At 31.5% G+C, this 19,828-nt stretch overlaps 1 protein-coding gene across 1 annotated transcript; it reads right to left on the bottom strand.

Moving 5' to 3' along the window:
* Positions 1-2,527: 2,527 nt before the first annotated feature.
* On the bottom strand, positions 2,528-16,197 carry LOC132716526 (uncharacterized). The gene is made up of 6 exons (XM_060699823.1): positions 16,013-16,197; positions 13,895-14,127; positions 8,587-8,816; positions 7,974-8,169; positions 6,210-6,401; positions 2,528-4,032 (listed from the first exon to the last, which is right to left on the bottom strand). Exons 2-6 carry the CDS (start codon positions 14,097-14,099, stop codon positions 3,482-3,484), a joined length of 1,374 nt encoding a protein of 457 aa, XP_060555806.1. The 5' UTR covers positions 14,100-14,127; positions 16,013-16,197; the 3' UTR covers positions 2,528-3,481.
* Between the last annotated feature and the right edge of the window lie 3,631 nt (positions 16,198-19,828).

The following is a 19,828-nucleotide window of genomic DNA, read 5'->3' as shown; positions in this document are numbered from 1 at the left end:
TTTTAAAAGTTTGATGAATATGAACTCACCAGAAAAATTGTAGCACTTTAAATTTTTTGTAAAACGCAAATGGCTCAATCTAAATAATCATTTGTATATAAATGCCATTTAGTAAGGTTTATATACCTTTGATTAGGATATTATTATGGTCTCCCCTGATGTAATACTTATACAACTTTGTCAAACTTTAATCATTTTTTTTCTCAGACTGTACTTACGTACCTGAGAGAATAAAGAGTATGTTCTGTTCTCTTAGATGAATAGTAATATGACTATAACTTAAAATCATTACATTAAATCTGAGAAAATGTATTTTAATTATTAAACAATATAATAAATTATATATGCACATTCATACATAATAATATTATCATTTACATTTTTTTGTCATTTTTAAATAATCATTTACATTTGAAATGACCTATACTGTGTCGATGTGACGTAAAACCCAAAAACAAACAAATACATTTGTATTTGTATTTTTACATAAAAAATAGGGTCAAATTTGCCATTTGGTGACAGATATTATGTGTTGCACCAGTACAGTAAAGGTCTTATGGCGACTTTCCAGCTTCATTTGTTGAGGAAACCCATTAGTGCCCATCCGAGCAAAATGGCTGGCACAAAAAGGAACCTAAGTAGACGTTTAGTAAGCTGGCTTCCTCGCATGAAAGAATCCAAAGAATCCAGCAGTATTCAAACTTACAGTGGTAACAGGCAAGTGGATTGAAATCAACGGCCTTAACCAGTCGGCATCGGACGCCCCTATGACTGAAAAATACCTGATATCTATACAGTTATCTGTCGCTCACATTCAATCAGCAAACCACATTTTCGACTGATAAATGTCATCGTTGCACGCTATGTGGTTTTTACATAGATCATACAAAAAATGGGCCAAAGACAGAAAAGGCCGGGTTGCATTTGTATACCAAATATCATGAGGCTCTGATGTTACAAAAATGTTTACCATTGACCATTAATGTTGAAAATTTTACTATGTTGGCAAACAGGAAGTGGATTTGCAACAGACCTTAAATCAAATCCCACTATACGGGACCACTAATTAATGCTGTATGCTAAATATCCCGAGACTGTGATCAGTAGTTGCTGAGAAAACTGTTACGAAAATTTCTTTTCATTTACCATTAATGTCAAAATTTTTACTTAGTCGGTAAACAGGAAATGGATGAGCGACAGACCTGAAATCAAATCCAACTATATGGGACCACTAGTTTATGCTGTATGCCAAACTTCACGAGGCTGTAATAAGTAGTTGCTGAGAAAACTGTTACGAACATTTTCTACCATTGACCATAAATGTTGAAAACCAAGTCCATTAACAGGAAGTGGATGAGCGACAGACCTAAAATCAAATCCCACAGTATGGGACCACGTGTAAATGCTGTATGCTAAATATCAAGAGGCTGTGATAAGTAGTTGCTGAGAAAAATGTTACGAAATATTTTCCCCGCCGCCCAACATTCAACATACTATAACCCGGGTTTGCACATGTCATGTACATTTGATGTGGATCAGGGGCTAATACATGGCAATATACCAAATATTTTGCGTATTTAAGTAACTTAAAAGTACATTAAAGTCTCATACTAAAAATGTTTAGTTTACAAGAAAAACAAAGGATATGAAAAATAAACAAAAAATCATATATTTAACAAAATCATCTTGATTAAATATGTTTTGGAAGCGTTCCTTATTCATGTATATAAAGCTTGTAGATTTACACATACATGTATAGAAATCAAGTATAAATCTGAAAACCTTACACACACTAATTAGCTTTTTGGTTTTTCAGTTTAGTTTAAACAAGCCCTGTCCCCGGACAGCGCGCTCAACTTTCCTTAGTGCTTGATGGTAAAAATAAAGCAACATAGAAAAGGGGACATAACTCTGTAAACATGCTTATCAGAGACTTGCCTGCCCTTGAAAGTATAAACAAATATTTCAAGTTTGAAGTGAATGCCTTAAACGTTTTTTTTTTCAGAAAAAATCAAATGTTCTAAATCAAACAAGTGAAATTATAAAGCAAAAAGGGCTTAAACGATTATCTCCCCAACAATTGCATTTCAAATTGATAGTTGACATGTACTTCAAGTTTTCATTAAATATATTTGATTGAACCTTAACAAGAAATTAAAAGTCAAAAGGGGCATAACACAAAAGAAATAAATTAAAATGTTACCTGCCCTTTAGAAATGAATTCCAATTTAAAAAAAGAAAAAACAATATTTAAAGTTTGAAGTAATTAAATCTTACAATTTTTGAGAAATTGGCCTTAAATAATACATTCAGTGAAAGAATGGGCAAAAATGAATTTAAAGATTAACGCCCCTATGACATGGTGTCATATTTTGAAAGTGAACATGTATATCAAGACTGTAGTGATTTACTTTGAAGTTACTCCGAAAATTAAACTTCGAGTTCCATTTCATTCTTAAGTGTCAAGTTTATCAAGAAATTAGAGAGAAATATGTTCTTAGAAAATATATCGTAAAACTTTCACACAAGAAATTTAACATTTTAATGACTAAACAATATGAGTATGTATAAAACACTCTAACATTTTACATTTGGTACGCATTCAAATAACGAATAAGGAAATGTACACAAGTACACTGTGAATATTTGACTTGAATGATAAATATATACATGTACTTTACAATGATAATGCAAAAATCATTCATGCCCTATCTAACTGTCAAGATTGTCAAGACGATTAATGTTAATGCTACTTGTAATTCCGATTTCCTCTCTCATAAGCATTTTGTTCACACGTATATTATATATAATTATGGACCGCTGGCCTCTAACAAATGAAACATCAAAACTTCAAAAGTCATGCCAAAAAGGTTAATCAGGGCTCAAAATCTTAATTGAAATGGGGGTATAACCTTTAAAATAGTACCCTTTCATGACAATAAACATGTCCACTAAGTTTTAGGTGAATAGAAGCACCATTTTATCTTTTATAGTTTCTGAGAAAATAGAACTTAAAAATATAAGTAAAACCAACGGTCACGCCAACGCCAATGAGAGGGTCATTACAATGTGTCCACATTTTATCTCCGAACAGTGGAGTTAACGTATTTATTTCACCTTGATTGTGAAACTGACAGCGTCATGTTATAAAACGTCCTGAAGGTCTTCGGCCTTTATAAAAAACATGAGAAAAATATTAACAAGTCAATGAGTCATTGAAATACACAACAATAAATAAAGGGCTTGATTGTGAGATGAGTTGTTGTTCAGACAGACGGACAGATTGAGAGCGTCATGCTATAAAAAATTACTAAGTCAGTGAGTCACTAAAAACATAGCAACCTATAAACGGCTAAAAATAAACAACATGAACAGAAATCATATCTTCCCATAACTAAATTGCTATGTGTCAAAGAAAATATATTTCTTCATTATTTAAACCACCGCTTGAATGACATCATGCAAACAAATGTCATTTCTTTTACACGTTAGTTTCCTTTGGTAACCTTTTTTTCCAGAGTATTCCCATCATGGACTTTTCTTTCTTCGGCTTAAAGTACACATCGTTTGTCAATCTGTGGACAATGCAGGCTGTCATCTTGAATGGTAAAATTGTTTTTAAAATCTCAGTCATTTGTTGCTCAGTCAGCTGATTATTTATCACCCAACCAAGATAAGGTTCCACCACTGAAGGATCGCCTTTCAACTGGCTCCTGTGCTGCTCGCCAATGATTTTAACGAGCTTTTCATGATTCTCTTCGCTGCTCAAATATTTAATTGTCCGATATAAATAGTTTTTAAATGTCAAAAGCGGATCAAATGATTGACCAGTCCGCCTTGCTGCCTCTTGTTTTCTTAGATTAGTTATTAATATTTGATTAAGATCTGGGTTGTATTCATACCTCGCCATCTCATGGGAAACATGTGTAAGGTACTGTAAAAGGTTACATCCATTTAAAACTTCACTCAACTTCTCATTTAAAAATTTGATGAGGTAGGATCCGGTATTCGAGTTCCGAAATGCAAATTTTCCTTAAAGAAAAGAAATAGTAAAAAATGAAATAAAAACAAACTATTGTAATGAAAAGAATTATTTTATGTTGAAAAAATCCAACTTGCCGTTCTAGGTTAACCTCGTACGGACAGACAGACAGACGGACGGACGGACGGACGGACGGACAGACGGTTCAATTACTATATGCCCAGGGGCATAAAAACATAAGATTATGATCAAGCATAAATAAATTATATGAACACATAAAATAATTGAGTGTCGTTCGACCCCTTTTTCTTCTGTTTATTTTATTATTTTTCGGTATACGGTCAGTAACGGTTTTACCTTTTACATATCCAATTCGGTTTTATTTTAATTAATGGCGTAGGACGAGTCCTTGCCAACTTTCTGACGAAATGTTATGGCATTTTCAATAAAATTTTCATCAACAAATCACAGGCATTCGGTGCGTGGCTTTGATAGTATACATGTACATGACCGCGCCCACTTTTTTATTTTTTTTTTTTTCACTTATAAAATATATTTTCACTCAAAATGTTTTTAAAACATCTTATTTTCAATAAAACAACAAAGAAACGTTTTTGTTTTTTTATTCATCCATATATACTACAAATACAGTAAAGGTAGAACGGTTCGCCAGCGGGTTCGCCAGCGGACCTACCAGCAGGCCTTATTTTACCTCCCATATCTGTGTTAATTGTCAACCAATTTTCACCAAATAAAGTGCAATCTACGCAGAAATGATTTCTCTTTCGAGAAATGTACAATATAAGACCACTTGGTACGACAAAAGATGGAATTTTAAAGCGAAAACGCACTTTTTGTCTAGGTCGGACATCGCTTGACCGAGCCGAAAGAAGACGATTTTGAACACAAATCGATCTTCTTAATAACACACTAATGTCAGTGCATGCAAACAGTTGAAACAGAAAAGGCAGCTATAATACTATCGCTTAATCGTCCAAATTAAATCCAAAACGTCCGTAAGTAGGCACTTTCAGTAGTTATTTGCACTAACTTTTTAAATTTCCCGACATGTACATGTTTACAAATCTAAACCCGAAAATTCACGCTGTTACCCAGCTTCGCTCAATCTTTACTATGCGAAACACGGTACGCATCAGGTATATAAAGGACGTTTATGGGAGTTTTCATATAGACATATAGGCAAAATTAAAACTGTTCAATAGAATTTATTTAAACTTGGCATGTTGTTAGAACATGATAACAGAAACATTTTAAGCGAAAAAAAATTGGGGTCACCGTACTCATTTTCGAGTTATCTGCCCTCGAATTCGAGTTTTTCGTTAAATTCAAGGGCAGATAATTTACAATGAAGGGAAACAATACAATTTTTTTCTTATTTTTATGAAGCTTTCCTTCCTTTTAGTCAATATGCAAATTTTCAAGAACAAATTTAGAGTGGGTAGTTTTTTTTACACATTTTCTTTTTACCTGTCTTATCAAATTCTTACCCATATAACTGCAAATCGGCTCTTACAACTTGATATCAGATAAAAATATAGAAAGTGTCACCTCTTTAATCAAGCATAAAATTTTTTCCCCAGTAGTCATGTACAAACAAGGATTGGGTCCAATTACTTAATCTGGCAAGTAAAACAATGAGTTTTCAACAATATCTAGGATTGTTAATGCAATTCATTCCTTTCATATGAAACAAAATAATGTTTTGCTTACTTTTTCTAGAAAATATAAACAGTCAGCAATTAATAATTGACATTTTTCTTAGAGTTAAAAGGATATCGAAAAGTTACTTTGTACTCATTTGTCTCTACGAGCTAGGCTCCACGTGTATTAACTATGTAATAAATTGAATGTATCCTCACATAGCTACAGTGTTATAAGCCTTTTAAGAAACACCCGACCTGGCTAATTTAAATATGCCAATCACAATTTCCACTATCAGCACTGGTTTCTTCATGAAAAAAGCGGTTACACTTATTACTGCCGAGTAAGAGCCGATTTGCAGTTATTGTACTTTGCTGTTTTCTAAAACCCAGAGAAATACACTTCTGTTCTTAACTTCTACAACTTTATTTTACATGAATGCACTTGAAAATATAATAACTTGCGTTTGCTGAATAAAATAAAAAACTGTTTTCAAAATTATCTTTAAGAATGAAATTTTAGCAAACAAAACAGTCAGAAAAATGCATGAACTAGAAATTTTCACCTGACATCACTGGATACATTATCAGAAAATCATCCGGACAGTTAAGAGGTACAATATCGAATGGCGACGGCGGCAACTGTCCACTATCTCCACTACCTCCGGTGTCAATTTCTGTGACTTCCCCTTCCGCATCTTGATCAGTTGCTTGGTCAGAACTTCTAGAGATTGCTCCCAGTTGTAATGCGCCCGGATCTAAACGGAACAATATAGAAACGCAAAACTCATATATAGGTCAGCAGTGTATTTTTGTAAATGTTATCAATATCAGTTTTCATGCTGGTACAAATTGTATTTGCAAGTTTTGTCCAAATAAAACAAACAATCATTCTGTATACACTTTATAAAGCTATGTTTTCCTATTTTAATCTATATTCTTCTATAGGTTATTTTCAACTATCATTTTTCCTAAACCTACAATTTACGTTTATAATGACATACCCTTTAAGCAATGTTATTTAAATTAATTGAATTATTTCCCAACCACATGTCCATGCATATCAATTGGCGCAGGCATGAGAAAAAACAAAAGATTTGTTCAAAGATAATGCCGATTTTTTAAATCTCACTGGTTGAAACGAAAGAAAAATAGTAAGAAAATATGCTGAAATATCATAAAATATAGCAATTTAAAAAATATATATTTGTCATTCTCAAGAATGTAAAATAAAGTTGTAGAAGTTAAGAACAGAAGTGTATTTCTCTGGGTTTTAGAAAACAGCAAAGTACAATAACTGCAAATCGGCGCTTACTCGGCAGTAATAAGTGTTACCGCTTTTTTCATGAAGAAACCAGTGCTGATAGTGGAAATTGTGATAAGCATATTTTAATTAGCCAGGTCGGGTGTTTCTAAAAAGGCTGATAACACTGTAGCATTGTGAGGATACATTCAATTTATTACATAGTTAATACACGTGGAGCCTAGCTCGCAGAGACAAATGAGTACAAAGTAACTTTTTGATATCCTTTTAACTCTAAGACAAATGTCAATTATTAATTGCTGACTGTTTATATTTTCTAGAAAAAGTAAGCAAAACAATATTTTGTTTCATATGACAGGAATGAATTGCATTAACAATCCTAGATATTGTTGAAGACTCATTGTTTTACTTGCCAGATTAAGTAATTGGACCCCATCCTTGTTTGTACGTGACTACTGGGGAAAAACAATGTTATGCTTAATAAAAGAGGTGACACTTTCTATATTTTTATCTGATATCAAGTTGTAAGAGCCGATTTGCAGTTATATGGGTAAGAGTTTGATAAGACTCCCTACGGTCGTCTTAATACAAACTCTTACCCATACATAATTCCGTCATAAATATCTAAATCTCACAACATCGTCAATATGCGCCAGAAGATTTAATGACAAAACTTCTGAATGGTGAAAACATCTAAATGGTGAAATCGCTTGTGAAGTGTATGACAAATTGCGCACTGAAGTGTAATTCTCTATCATAAACGAAAGGTCATAATTCTGCCAAAATAGGAAAATTTTATGCCCGCCTGCCGGAATACACCAATCTACTTACGTGTACCAAATTTGGAAAACCTGTTTTAATATGGTATTAGTATACTGGTACTGATGTTTACTTACCGCGTCACGTGCTTCACTCTAAATTTCAAAGTCGGTGTTACTTTTGCACAATTCCTGCATTATTTTCACATTCCTGCATTACGAGACATACATGTTGCTATCAATGACTTGGTTTTCATTAAACATTTTGTCAATCACATACCAGATAAAGGCTAGGTATTGTTACTTACCTTTTTCCCAATCTTTGTACATATCTTCAGCATCGGTTAAATCAATAGCGTACAGATTGTTTGCCAAGTCTCTCGGATCTGTTCTAAACGTGTTTGGATCTCTCACGTACAGATTGCTTGTCCCTTGAACGACATTGACCTCAACGCCTGTATCGTAGGTGTCAGCACTACCAATTTCTCCCCTTGATTTGCATGCCTTTAGAATGGAGTTAAAATAAACAACATATTTCTAAGCAAAAAGGTAACAAAATGTTATCTTCATCTAGAAAGCAATTGAATTATGAGTTGTGTACCAGAATACATTCACACTATTGTTAAAATTGATTATCTTACATGTTTAACTCTTTACTTATGTGACAACTAATGAAATCGCGTAAAATTTGGAAATTTTGTCACTCATGAATCATCATAACAATTGGTCACCAAATAGTGACAATGCCTATGTCATTTTACTATTTCAAAGAATTATTTACACAACGTAAATTGATTAAAAAAGACCAACTGTCTATTATGGTTGAGGTGTTGGGTCTCACCTTTGGATGACCTTTGCTCACAGGTTTGACTGTATGGTTAATCAAGGCAATCAAAACTTGACTTTGTATAATGTATATACCTGTATGAAAAACAGCTTTGGTTTTCCTTTTAATCCTACTGAATTTTCATCATTGAATATATCAATTATCTCATCGACATAAATAGGAACATTATCCTCCGCTAAAACTTGGTGCCGCCAAACAGTCGCTTCTTTTGATTGTTTTCGGTCTATTTCCTTTGCTTCGTGCCCGTGTGTACTCAATACAAGTACAAAACAGTCACAATCGTTGTTATATTTGGACTTGCTGGCTGGAATAAAGATAAACCAATAAGTCACGTCATTGAATATAGTATGATAGAAAAATACTGGATATAAGGTACTTTTTCTGGTAACCTAAACCCACAAATTAGGGGGGAGGGGTAAGGAATATATATGGAAAAAAAATTGCAGCTTTTACTTACAATGTAAGTATTTATTATGTTTCAAGACATATATTCTGATAGCAAAATAACAATAAACTGTTCACATAATGTATTGATTTCAGCCAATTGACTAAAACCTCATCCAAGATTTCTGAAACTTAGAAAAACACACATAAAAATAGATATAAAATAAGAATTATTATTTTTTTTTAAATATTTGGATTGGGGCAAGCAAATTACTTCTATAACTTTTAATACTCTTCCATAGCAATCAAAATATGGAAATTTCATGACCTCTTTCCACATTACTTTTTTGACAAAAATGTGTTTTACAAAATGATATAAAAATTTCCCGAAACAAAAATGTACAACAAAACTGTTACCTGTCTTTCTTATCTCTTGGAAAACAGAAGATTTTGTAAAATATGATTATTTATGTGTTTTTTCTAAACAGAGGCTATCTTAATAAATATACAGTCATTTAAATGAAATCTTCAAATATTGTTTTTTAATATTTGTCATGTTCACATTCTCAAAAATTTCATTGCTAAACTTCCAAAATCTTACAGGAAAATTATTGAAATTTATTACAAGAATAACTATTTCATCACAAGAAACTACTTGAAGTCATTGCATCCTGTCAGTAAAATATTGAAATAATATTTAAATAATTTTACTTCCAAAATATCAGAACATAATAACACAAAAGCTATAGAGGATATTGAAGGAGTGTTCAATGTTCAATACTGAATTTAGTACTGGCGAGCAAATTATTATTACATTCAACGAATTGAATCAATGCAGTAACGAATCTACATAAATATAATATTCTAAGTATCACATGCACAAAGTAAAGACTGTTTAAAATAAAAAATAATAATTCTCCATTGATGCGCCTTTATTGTAACTCTAACATTTATGGCGTATTTATGTTTGTATAACGGAAATGATCAGATCAGATCTAAATATATGCACAGTCGTACAATACCATTTTTATGAAGTCACAACATTGGCACTAGTATATTATAAATTTGCATACATCACATTCTCAAAATCTTGATACTGTTATAGATTTACTTTTAACACGAATATTTTCAACATGAACATTATGATGTCGTGATTTGATGACATCAGGAAGTTCCCGATCCAGTTCTGGCTGCTCATAACGGACGAAACTTCCATTTCACAATAAATTTAAATGACCTCATCATGTAAAAAGCAATAAAATAACTAAACAGTCACAGAGTCACAGAATAAACATAAATATTGTTTACTTCACATGTTAGATAAAATTATACTAGTATCAACGGGTGTGTGTATTCTACTCATTAGCATTAGCTTTTATACTAAAACACATGGCTATGCCACTCATAAAAATGTTGCATCTGACGTTAACTTTATGAAATACATTTTGATCTTACATGCAAATCCAAGATCATCCCTTGTATTATTTATTTTATTATCTAAAGATTCATGTACATTTAAGTTATTAACATGTTCACTATGTACAGTCATATAACCATCATCTGTGACTTTTATGCCAGTTTTTCGTTGAGGTTCTACTGCTATTAGCATGGGCATCCCGGGTGCCATTTATAAGTTACTGTGTTTTAAATTTTTGTGTGCTCGGTATAATAAAATACTGCTTAGGATGATAGATCACATACTGCTAAGGATAACAGAATAAAATGTTCAAATATGTCAAAATAATGTAACGTGCACGGGCTACATGTAGCTGTTATATATATAATTTTTCTTATGGCTACTTGCCACTTGATTAGTTACAAATGATTAAAACAATGATTTGTTCAAACTTTGGAATCAAGTTCAATAAAAGATCGTTTATAACAGTAACGTGCCTCTATAGTTAATATGCTTCACTTGAACCTTATATAAAATTGGGGTGACACATTTTAGGCTGTTCAATATATATAATAACCAGTTGGATATCGAGTTTTCAATACTTTAGTATTAACAATTACACCTAACGCAATGTTAAATTGATGCAATTGATATACTTCGTAAAAAGTGCAAGATTCCTAGTGATTAATCTTAAATATTAATTAATTATTTCTGTGATGTTGACACTTCGGCTGCTGGGCAGAGACTGACTGTCCGTAGTTCTGGCTTCCAAAACTTTATAAGCCGCTTTTTAACATTTTTGTTTTTCATCAGATGCGGCATTAAAGTTTTGGATTAGACCCGTTACGAAACCTAACCAGAATAACCTAAGTTGATTTATTCTTGTTTTTCACTTGCAAATACACTTGACCCGATCAATTGTGCATTTTACGGTAAAACAATTATTTAAATATCGTTCTATACCAATTCAAGTAATAAAATATTAATACCGTCATTAAAATTGCCTATTTAACTGTAAAACATCAATTTTCGCCGACTACAGTCGGCCATGACATTCAAGTGTCACGCGAGATCTCGTATGACGTCATTCGCGGGAACAGATTTGAATAGAGTTGTGTACTATATTTAGAACATTTTGTTGACATGATTTCGATATTTTTATTCAAGATAATGTTTTTTTTTATTTTCATAAATTTTTTAGTATTTAAATATGATTTTATTGAATATAACAGTCAGTAAATAACCTTTTTCAACATCTTAAAAAAAAGTAATCTATAAAAATATTGGAGGCACATGGGTTCATAAAGGTCAATCTCGTAATCACGTGGTCAAACATTTTGGCAATATGGCGGCCAAGTGCCGAAATTTTTACCTATCGGAAACTATTAGGTAGTTTATGTTCCTAATAAGATTTTTATTTGTCCATCCTTGGCTTATCAACAGATTATATATCGTTTTATCAAGGTATGCTTCACTTTACTTCGTGGCATGTTCGATAAATAAATACGAGCGTGTCAGATTCCTGGCACGATTATTGGTGGACTTTCCCTACGGGGTTATCTTCAGCGTTCACGTCATGTCATATATATAAACGGGTACGCTGAAGACCTTAAGCTAGACTGTCCGCAGCTTTGAACTCTATTTATACCCAATAATGTAGTTATATTTAATGATCGTTTACTTTAGTTGAAGAAATCAAACATCCAAGAAATATTGATATTGGGCCGAATATTGGTACGAATGACATTGAGTTCGAATGATTTTCAGGACGAATTGTTCTGATATTTTTGAAATAATAAAAATATGCCCGTTATATCAAATAATTGCTAGCCTACGAATAAGTTGTTAAATCTAATCATTTCAATTATATGTATTTTTTACTTATATTTAAAAGATCAAACTCTACTTTTAAACCCAAGATAACATATTTGTTTATAATTTAATTTACCGAAAATTTAGGTACAAAACCTCTAAATGTCATTATAGAATCTAGGCAGAATAGAACAATTGTCACAATAACGCAAACCGTAACTACCCTCTCAGACTGACACCATTTGCCTTGTGTGTATGTCATTAATTGTTCGTTTTATTCCCCCTAACTTTTTGTGTAATGTAAATTTCCCATAGGTCACTGGGAGTTATTATACTGATAATGCCTACTCTCACCTTTCATCTGAATAACAATAGATTTAACCATAAACATTGACATGTGCTCTTTTCTTAACAAATATGTTGTGGTGAAATTCAAAATCTGATAATTGGAGTTATCGCATGGTTTGGAACTTTTCCTTTGTTCTTACTAACCCATTATACTCAGTACACTTCAATGAGCATTTGAAAACTGTATTGATATATAACAGTCACAGGAACTTGAAATTCTATCAATATTTATGAAAATATCCAAAATATACCCACTATACAGTATTTATACTGTATAGGGGGTATATTTTGGATATTATAATAAATATTGATAGAATTTCAAGTTCCTGTGATAACAGTACAGTTTTTTCATTGATTCATATAGGAAAAAAACTCGACTGCTATATAACGGCTGAGTTTTTTTCGCACCTTGTATATATCAATGTAACAGAGGCTCCAATGGGGAAGTGGTAACGAACAGTCCCAGTAGCAAAATAAAATGGAATCAATAAAATAAAATGAAATAAATAAATAAATACAATGCAAAATATAAACAAAGATAATTAATGAAATTAAATTTACTCTCATTTAATCAAAAAGGTACATCCGCTGAATGAATTATTTCCACTGAAAAAAGCCCTTTAATCTTGAATCAATATTGGTAACAGTTTACAATCCGCCTCTAACATTGGATGTCACTTATATATCCTTTTTTTTGCGGCAGCAAAAACAACTTGAAAAAACTGCCAAAATTATCATGAATAACTGTAATGTAGCTAACGATTTATTAAAAAAAATATTTATTTATTTATTGATTTATTTTTATTACAAAAAAATGAAAACATTATGCCATTTCGATAAAACAGTTATAGTATATGAAACTCGTTAGTTACCGCTGACGTCGCCCTAGCCGGTGTTATATCCTCGTAACTAACTCGTTTCATGTACTATAACTATTACTTAAACAATTCAGGGATCTATGCATTGTACCATGTGACTAAGAAATTTGTACTGTTACAGGGTAACAGTATTTTTAACAGTATAAAATTTGGTCACATGGCATATTTTCTAAATACAAAAAAATAAAATAAAATCATCACAAAAAATCATCACAGTTACTGTTCGGGATAATATAATAAAGAAAACATGGGTTTGTGAGTAAAAGTAAAAATATCATCCCTTGTAAAAATACTGTTACCCTCGGCTTACGCCTCAGGTAACAGTATTTTCCTCGGGATGATATTTTTACTTTTACCCATCAACCCATGTGTTATTTATATACTGTCATCCACATTGGGATGTGATATTTACATAAATGTGCTTGTTTGTAAAATATAATCGCGAGATATATATTTAAAAACACGGCTGCTGGAAATTTATGATTTTTAGCAATTTGACACAGTCATTGCACAAATAAGAATAGAACTGTTCATGTAAAAAAAAGTATATAAAATTATGACAACCTGTCTCTATTTTCGCTTTCATATCGAAGGCAGATAAGTTCTTGAATGATGTCACATTAAAGTCCAGTCTTTTAAAAAGCTCTTCCGCCATCTGAACGTCTCTTAGACAACCCTTCCTCTCGCCTGAACCTTGACCTTTAAACTCATTTCCGATTATTAGAGCCGTACCTCGGAACTTATGGTCGAACTTATACACAGACATCATAACAATAATATTATAATGGGATTGCTTTCTGGAAAATAAAAAATAAAATAAATAAATAAATGTGAAGGTGTAGAGATTCCATTTGATAAAAGAGAAGTATTTATAGAGAACAATAGACGAAATAACAAGACGTGAAATAAAGTAAGTATTTTAGATTAAAGTTGTATTATACAGTTATTTCATATGTGATTTGGGAACAGTCAATCTATTGGCCTGAGGTGGAGGGGTAGCGTTTTGAACTGTTGCCCAAGGCCGTAGGCCGAGGGCAACAGTTCAAACCACTATCCCCGACAACGTGGGACAACTGTTTGACTGTTCCCAAATCACATATGAAATAACTGTTTTATTACCTGATCAATTAGTGTACTTGCAGAAGGAAAAAAGAACGAGAAAATAGTTTTACACATAATTATATTTATAATTTAACTTAATACTTTAACTATGTTACGCCATATCTGGTTTATGGTCAAGATCGATGGACGCTTCAAGTGGGAATTCTCTATAAGGTCAATGACGTCAGAGCACGCGAGGGAAACAGTCGAAACTATTGACCGGTCAACAGCTCTCGAACGTTGACGTTTTAAGAATTTCAGAAAACAGTTAAAAATACCAAATTACATTTATATAAGGTATCAGGTAATAATACTACTTATAACAGACATGGCTTATGGAAAAAAACATGCACAAAATGGTTTATCGAAGTTTTATAATAATATTTTAAATCACTTGATTTAATTTATACGAATTTATTTTTTTAAATGCGAATTTGTCTTAAGTTCAGTTGTGTTGCAAGCTATATAAGGTTATTTAAACACTCTGAGATAAATAAAATTCCCTAGCACACCGCTAATCAATACTTTTTTATATCCTGGCTATTCTGGGATCAAATTCTGGGAATAATTATGAGGCATTTTGGATAAATTGAGAAGTTTAAAAAAGTATAAAAGGTTAAGCTATTAAGGTGTTTCGATTTTGTTGATTAAAAAAAAAAGTTCAAATCGTATGTATATACATTAATGTAGCCTATGCTTAATGAGGGTCCATTCGCCCGTTTAGGCACAAAAAGCAACTTTCGCTGTCGAGTATACAGACCCCGGACATGTCACCACTCACAAGGTGGTGATAATATACCTCACAGGAGCTTGAAATTCTATCAATAATCGCTCAAAAGTCCGATTTTTTTTAAATCCATACCCCTATCTATGTTTTTTATATATAGGTATGGATTTTTAAAAAAATCGGACTTTTGAGCAATTATTGATAGAATTTCAAGCTCCTGTGATATACCTCCATGCAAGTTCATGAAGGATTATGAATTTTGAGCCAAAAGTGGGACATTACATACGGCGGCCATAGAGAACCTAAACGTACAGTAACCTGAGACAAAAAAAAATGAAACGCTACAAATCAATGCGACTGGGCACCTTTCATATTACAACCGTCCGACGAATGGCTACTTTCACTTTTGGCGAAAGCGAAAGTACAGTGTGTTACCGCGAAAACTGCCAATGTTCTTATTATTTCGATTAAATATAAATAAAGGTATCTCCTTTTAAGCAGGTTTTCTTTTAAGAAAAAAACAAGAAAATAGATATTTATCTGGGATATCAAAAATCGCGAAATGAGGACCCTAAATGGTTAAAGGTCAAGACATTTAGTATTCAAATGATTAAGGTTTATATTTATTAAAAAATACCACTTCGAGTTGGTTTCGTTTTTAATCGAAATAATATTATAAAGTAAATACGAGTCGACGTCATGCATTTCAAGTTATATTTACGATACTAGAGATAATAAATACATGGCCATAGTGGTTGATTTGTTAAATATCTGTGAATCGAAAGTTTAAACAAAAACCCTATTTTATTATATATAAATATATATATATAGATATATGTATATAAGACGTTTACCTGTGAAATTAGATCTACGGTGGATTAAATCTATTAAATTTCCGACCGTCTGTTTGAATTTGATTGTGAACTGACTGTGTATTTTAATTAGATATCAGTACATTATGCTAAAAATACTGTTTATGTAATTCTGATATATGTACTACCCAGGTGTAATCTGAATACACAGCCTGTCATGTTTACACATAAATACACATGATTTATTTTTGTGGTAGTGCTATTGTTACTTCCCCTTGTACACTGCACGAAACAAAAGTACAATTATATTAATTTATTATATAAATTATATTGCACTGCCGCCTAACTGAAAAGAAAATGTACTTAAGTGTTTAAATTATTAAATGTCAATGATAGAGTTAGACAGTTAAGACTCAACCACATTCATAAAGTTTATTACAACAAAAGCCCTTCCTATTTAAAGGAATTGTTTAAGGTTTGTAGAATATCCAATTTAAGATCCAGTAATTTTAATTTTGTTTTACCTCAAAATGATTCTTATGTTAAAAATACATTTTTCTACAATGCCATTAAAGACTGGAATTCTTTACCAGACAACATTAGATCAATTGACAATATCCAAACATTTAAAACGAAAGTAAAACTTTTTTTAAGTAATGAAAATGATAAACAAGTGAATAATATGTTTATTTATTATTAAATTGATGTGTAACTTATGATAAGGTTTTGAAACATGTTTATGTGTACTTGATATGTTTTAGTTTAAAAGAAACTTATTTCATTTTGTTTGTGTACAATGTACTTGTCTTATTATATTGAAAAATGTGTTTTGATTATTGAAAATTGTCATTAAGTTTTAACTTCTTTATAATTCATTTATCATTATGTAAGTTAGTGTAATAATTTTACAGAAAATGGACCCCATTGCGAAATAAGCTTTTAGCTTTAATGGGCAATCCTAGGGTTACATAGAACATACTTTTGATTTAATTCGTATAATTATTTTTGTGCATTTATGTGTGTGTTTTTATTATATTCAAGTTGATATCTGTGATAAAATTGTATGTGTATACATGTATGTCTATTCCCTGAATAAATCGATACCCATATACAGTATATAGATCTTAGTTAACTAAAGTTAATTTATTACTTTATTGCCCTTTTTAGATAAGTAAACTTTTAACCCTATCTAAGTATATGTTAGTGTTCTTCCGTGCTGTTCTACAGAAATTAGAAACTTCGACGGGAACGATACTTATCATAGTGTCAAGCTTTATTTGGCCTCATTAATATTCACATTATTACGTCACTACCAGTTCGCTTTCTAAATAGTGGCTTAAAATTTGACCTTATAAATATGCATGAACTACGTCTATTTTTAGCGCGCATGTTTTTTTTTTTTTAGTTGGGAAATATGGAGGACGGAAAGTTTTCATTGCTCGATATTCGGAAGACATTTTCAAGGGGGTCATACCAAGCGCGCGCATCATCAAAATTCTGATACCGCGAACACTTTTTCCACAGGTATTTTGAACAAAAACAAGTCATGTAAAGCAATCAGAATAGATTTGAATTTAATTTCTTTTGCAAAGAAGATGTCCTTACTTCTAGTTTCAATATTCCAAATGCCTTGACTTTCTCGCCAGTATTTCGCGTTGAATGCAATTTTGATTCTGGATACTGCGTACACCCGGCGTTGAAATGTTACAGAAATTGAGAAATTTTCAATTAAACTGAACGTTTCACACAGCTCGAAGTAATTTTATTGTAGAACCTAGTTCATAAATATATATTTTCAATCTTTGTAATTTTTCCTTTGTACGAAAAATGCCTTAAAACGAACTTTTTACCGGAAATAGACATTATGATACTGCATAAACTCTCAAAAAGTCACGATACTGCGTACACATTTAAATATGTTATTGCTCAATTCATAATGGGATCAAATGGATAACACTGGCGAAGAAAAAATAAAATAATAAAAAGATAATTGAAATAAAAAATAAGATTCAAATCCTGTGATAAAGTATGCTCGCCTCAGTGTTTCTAATATTAACGTTCTTTAAAGGCAAACGCAGCATGGGTATGTGATAAACAGAGAATAAATTGAATGAGTGCAACAAATGAAAATGAGTTTTATAAGCCAAAAATCTACAACCTAATTGTGGCGAAATCGGAGATACAATTTCTATTTGCACGAGAAACTCCGCCTTTGGGCCATCCGTACAACAAACTTATTTGTTATTCCACACTACATGTATATTACCATACAAATTCAATCGTTTTTTATGAGATGATTACTTTTTTGTAAACGACAGGGCTAATGTTGAAACTAAAACGGTAAAAGTTTGTTTGCACAAGAAACTATTTGCTGTGTTCATTTGCATGCTAAAATTCGAATTTTTAATGAGATTTACAATACTGTTGAAAATGTTAACAAAACTATAGAATGCTTGGTTTGTAAGCCGACGGAAAAATATGTTTACATATTTTATTTAATGTAGCTTTAACGTCTCAAAATTAAATGATTATAATTCGAAATTCGAAATATAATCAGTTAATATCCTATTAAAAAACTACAACAACAACATTTTACTTTGTAAATAAAAAGCCTCCGACCTTTTATATATACACAATACAATCAAAACACATATGCATATTTAGCTGAATCTACAATACACGTTGTTATCTACGACATGTTTTCCTATTTATTATATTAGTTATCAACAATGTTCATAATTTCATGAACAAAAAAGCAATATTATTTATATCTTTCTTCATTTTGAGTTTTAATCAAATAACAAAAACTATGAAATGTATAATCATGACTGTACCATGGAGATCTATAACGTTGTCTTTGTTGGGAAAATCTGTTACAAATAAAAAATACATGAAATTCATCTTCGATAAAAGTTTACAAGTTTACAAGTTTATTTCATACTCAGTTCATGAATAACATGACAATATGAGCTATAACATATTTACATAATAAACTATAGAGGCATATATGACATGCATAGACATATCTCGTATTTTCATACGAGGGAGAGACATTTTGTATTCCATATGTTTAAATTAAATACCAATAATGTTACAAATATATATGCTTTGCCAAAGAGATCAGTCATATACTCAAATAACATGATCTTAAACTTCCGTTACTTAAATATTAGTTGAAAAAATGTTTAATATGCGACAGATCTGAATAGCAAAGCACACATCTTTGTAATAATTCTAAGACGAATTGAATTGTTATAATTTTGCAAACAGTGTCGGCAAATTCGCTCACATCTTGGTCTACCTAAATGCCGTCCAGTTTCTATAAAGAACATCTAAATCTCGATAATGATTTTTTACATAAAATTGCATATCATTAGATAAACATTTTTCAAGATTTAACATAGTTTTGAAAATTTATAGGTGTTACATCGGGTTGAATTCTGAATTTCTTCCATCAAATTATGTGTTATACAATCAATAATCCTTTGTTAAATAGATTGATAACCCCTATTTCTTGACTAAGCCATACAAAAACCAATAAGTATACAATAAGTTCCTTGGTGAAATAGCCCAATTTTTCTTTCCAACATTGTCTTGTCTAGTAAACATCAAATAACAATTTCTAGGATATCTATGTTTTGACATAGATATGAAATAATTTAAAATAATCAGTGTAAGAACTTTCCAAAACTTCATTAATATGATTTAATAGCATAAATAGATTTCCTAGCTTGTGCAGCAAGTTTAGTTTTTGCTTTTGTCCAAGATGAGTTAGGTGTAAATAAAAGACCCATATATTTGTACATTGTGGTGACATTAACCGAACTGCCGTTGTAGAACCATTTTTCTGTCCCCCAA

Source organism: Ruditapes philippinarum, unplaced genomic scaffold (assembly GCF_026571515.1).
Source record: "Ruditapes philippinarum isolate M1 unplaced genomic scaffold, ASM2657151v2 ctg2889_1_1_1_1, whole genome shotgun sequence".
Lineage (NCBI taxonomy): Eukaryota > Metazoa > Mollusca > Bivalvia > Venerida > Veneridae > Ruditapes > Ruditapes philippinarum.
Note: the sequence above shows the minus strand (reverse complement) of the source record. Positions and strands in the feature narration are given on the sequence as shown.

Coding starts and splice junctions, on each gene's coding strand:
- LOC132716526 (XM_060699823.1), bottom strand. CDS start 14,099: ATGATGTCTGTGTATAAGTTCGACCATAAGTTCCGAGGTACGGCTCTA. Junction 6,402..7,973: donor GTACAAAGATTGGGAAAAAG/GTAAGTAACAAT, acceptor TGTTCCGTTTAG/ATCCGGGCGCATTACAACTG. Junction 4,033..6,209: donor AATGTATCCAGTGATGTCAG/GTGAAAATTTCT, acceptor CTTTTCTTTAAG/GAAAATTTGCATTTCGGAAC.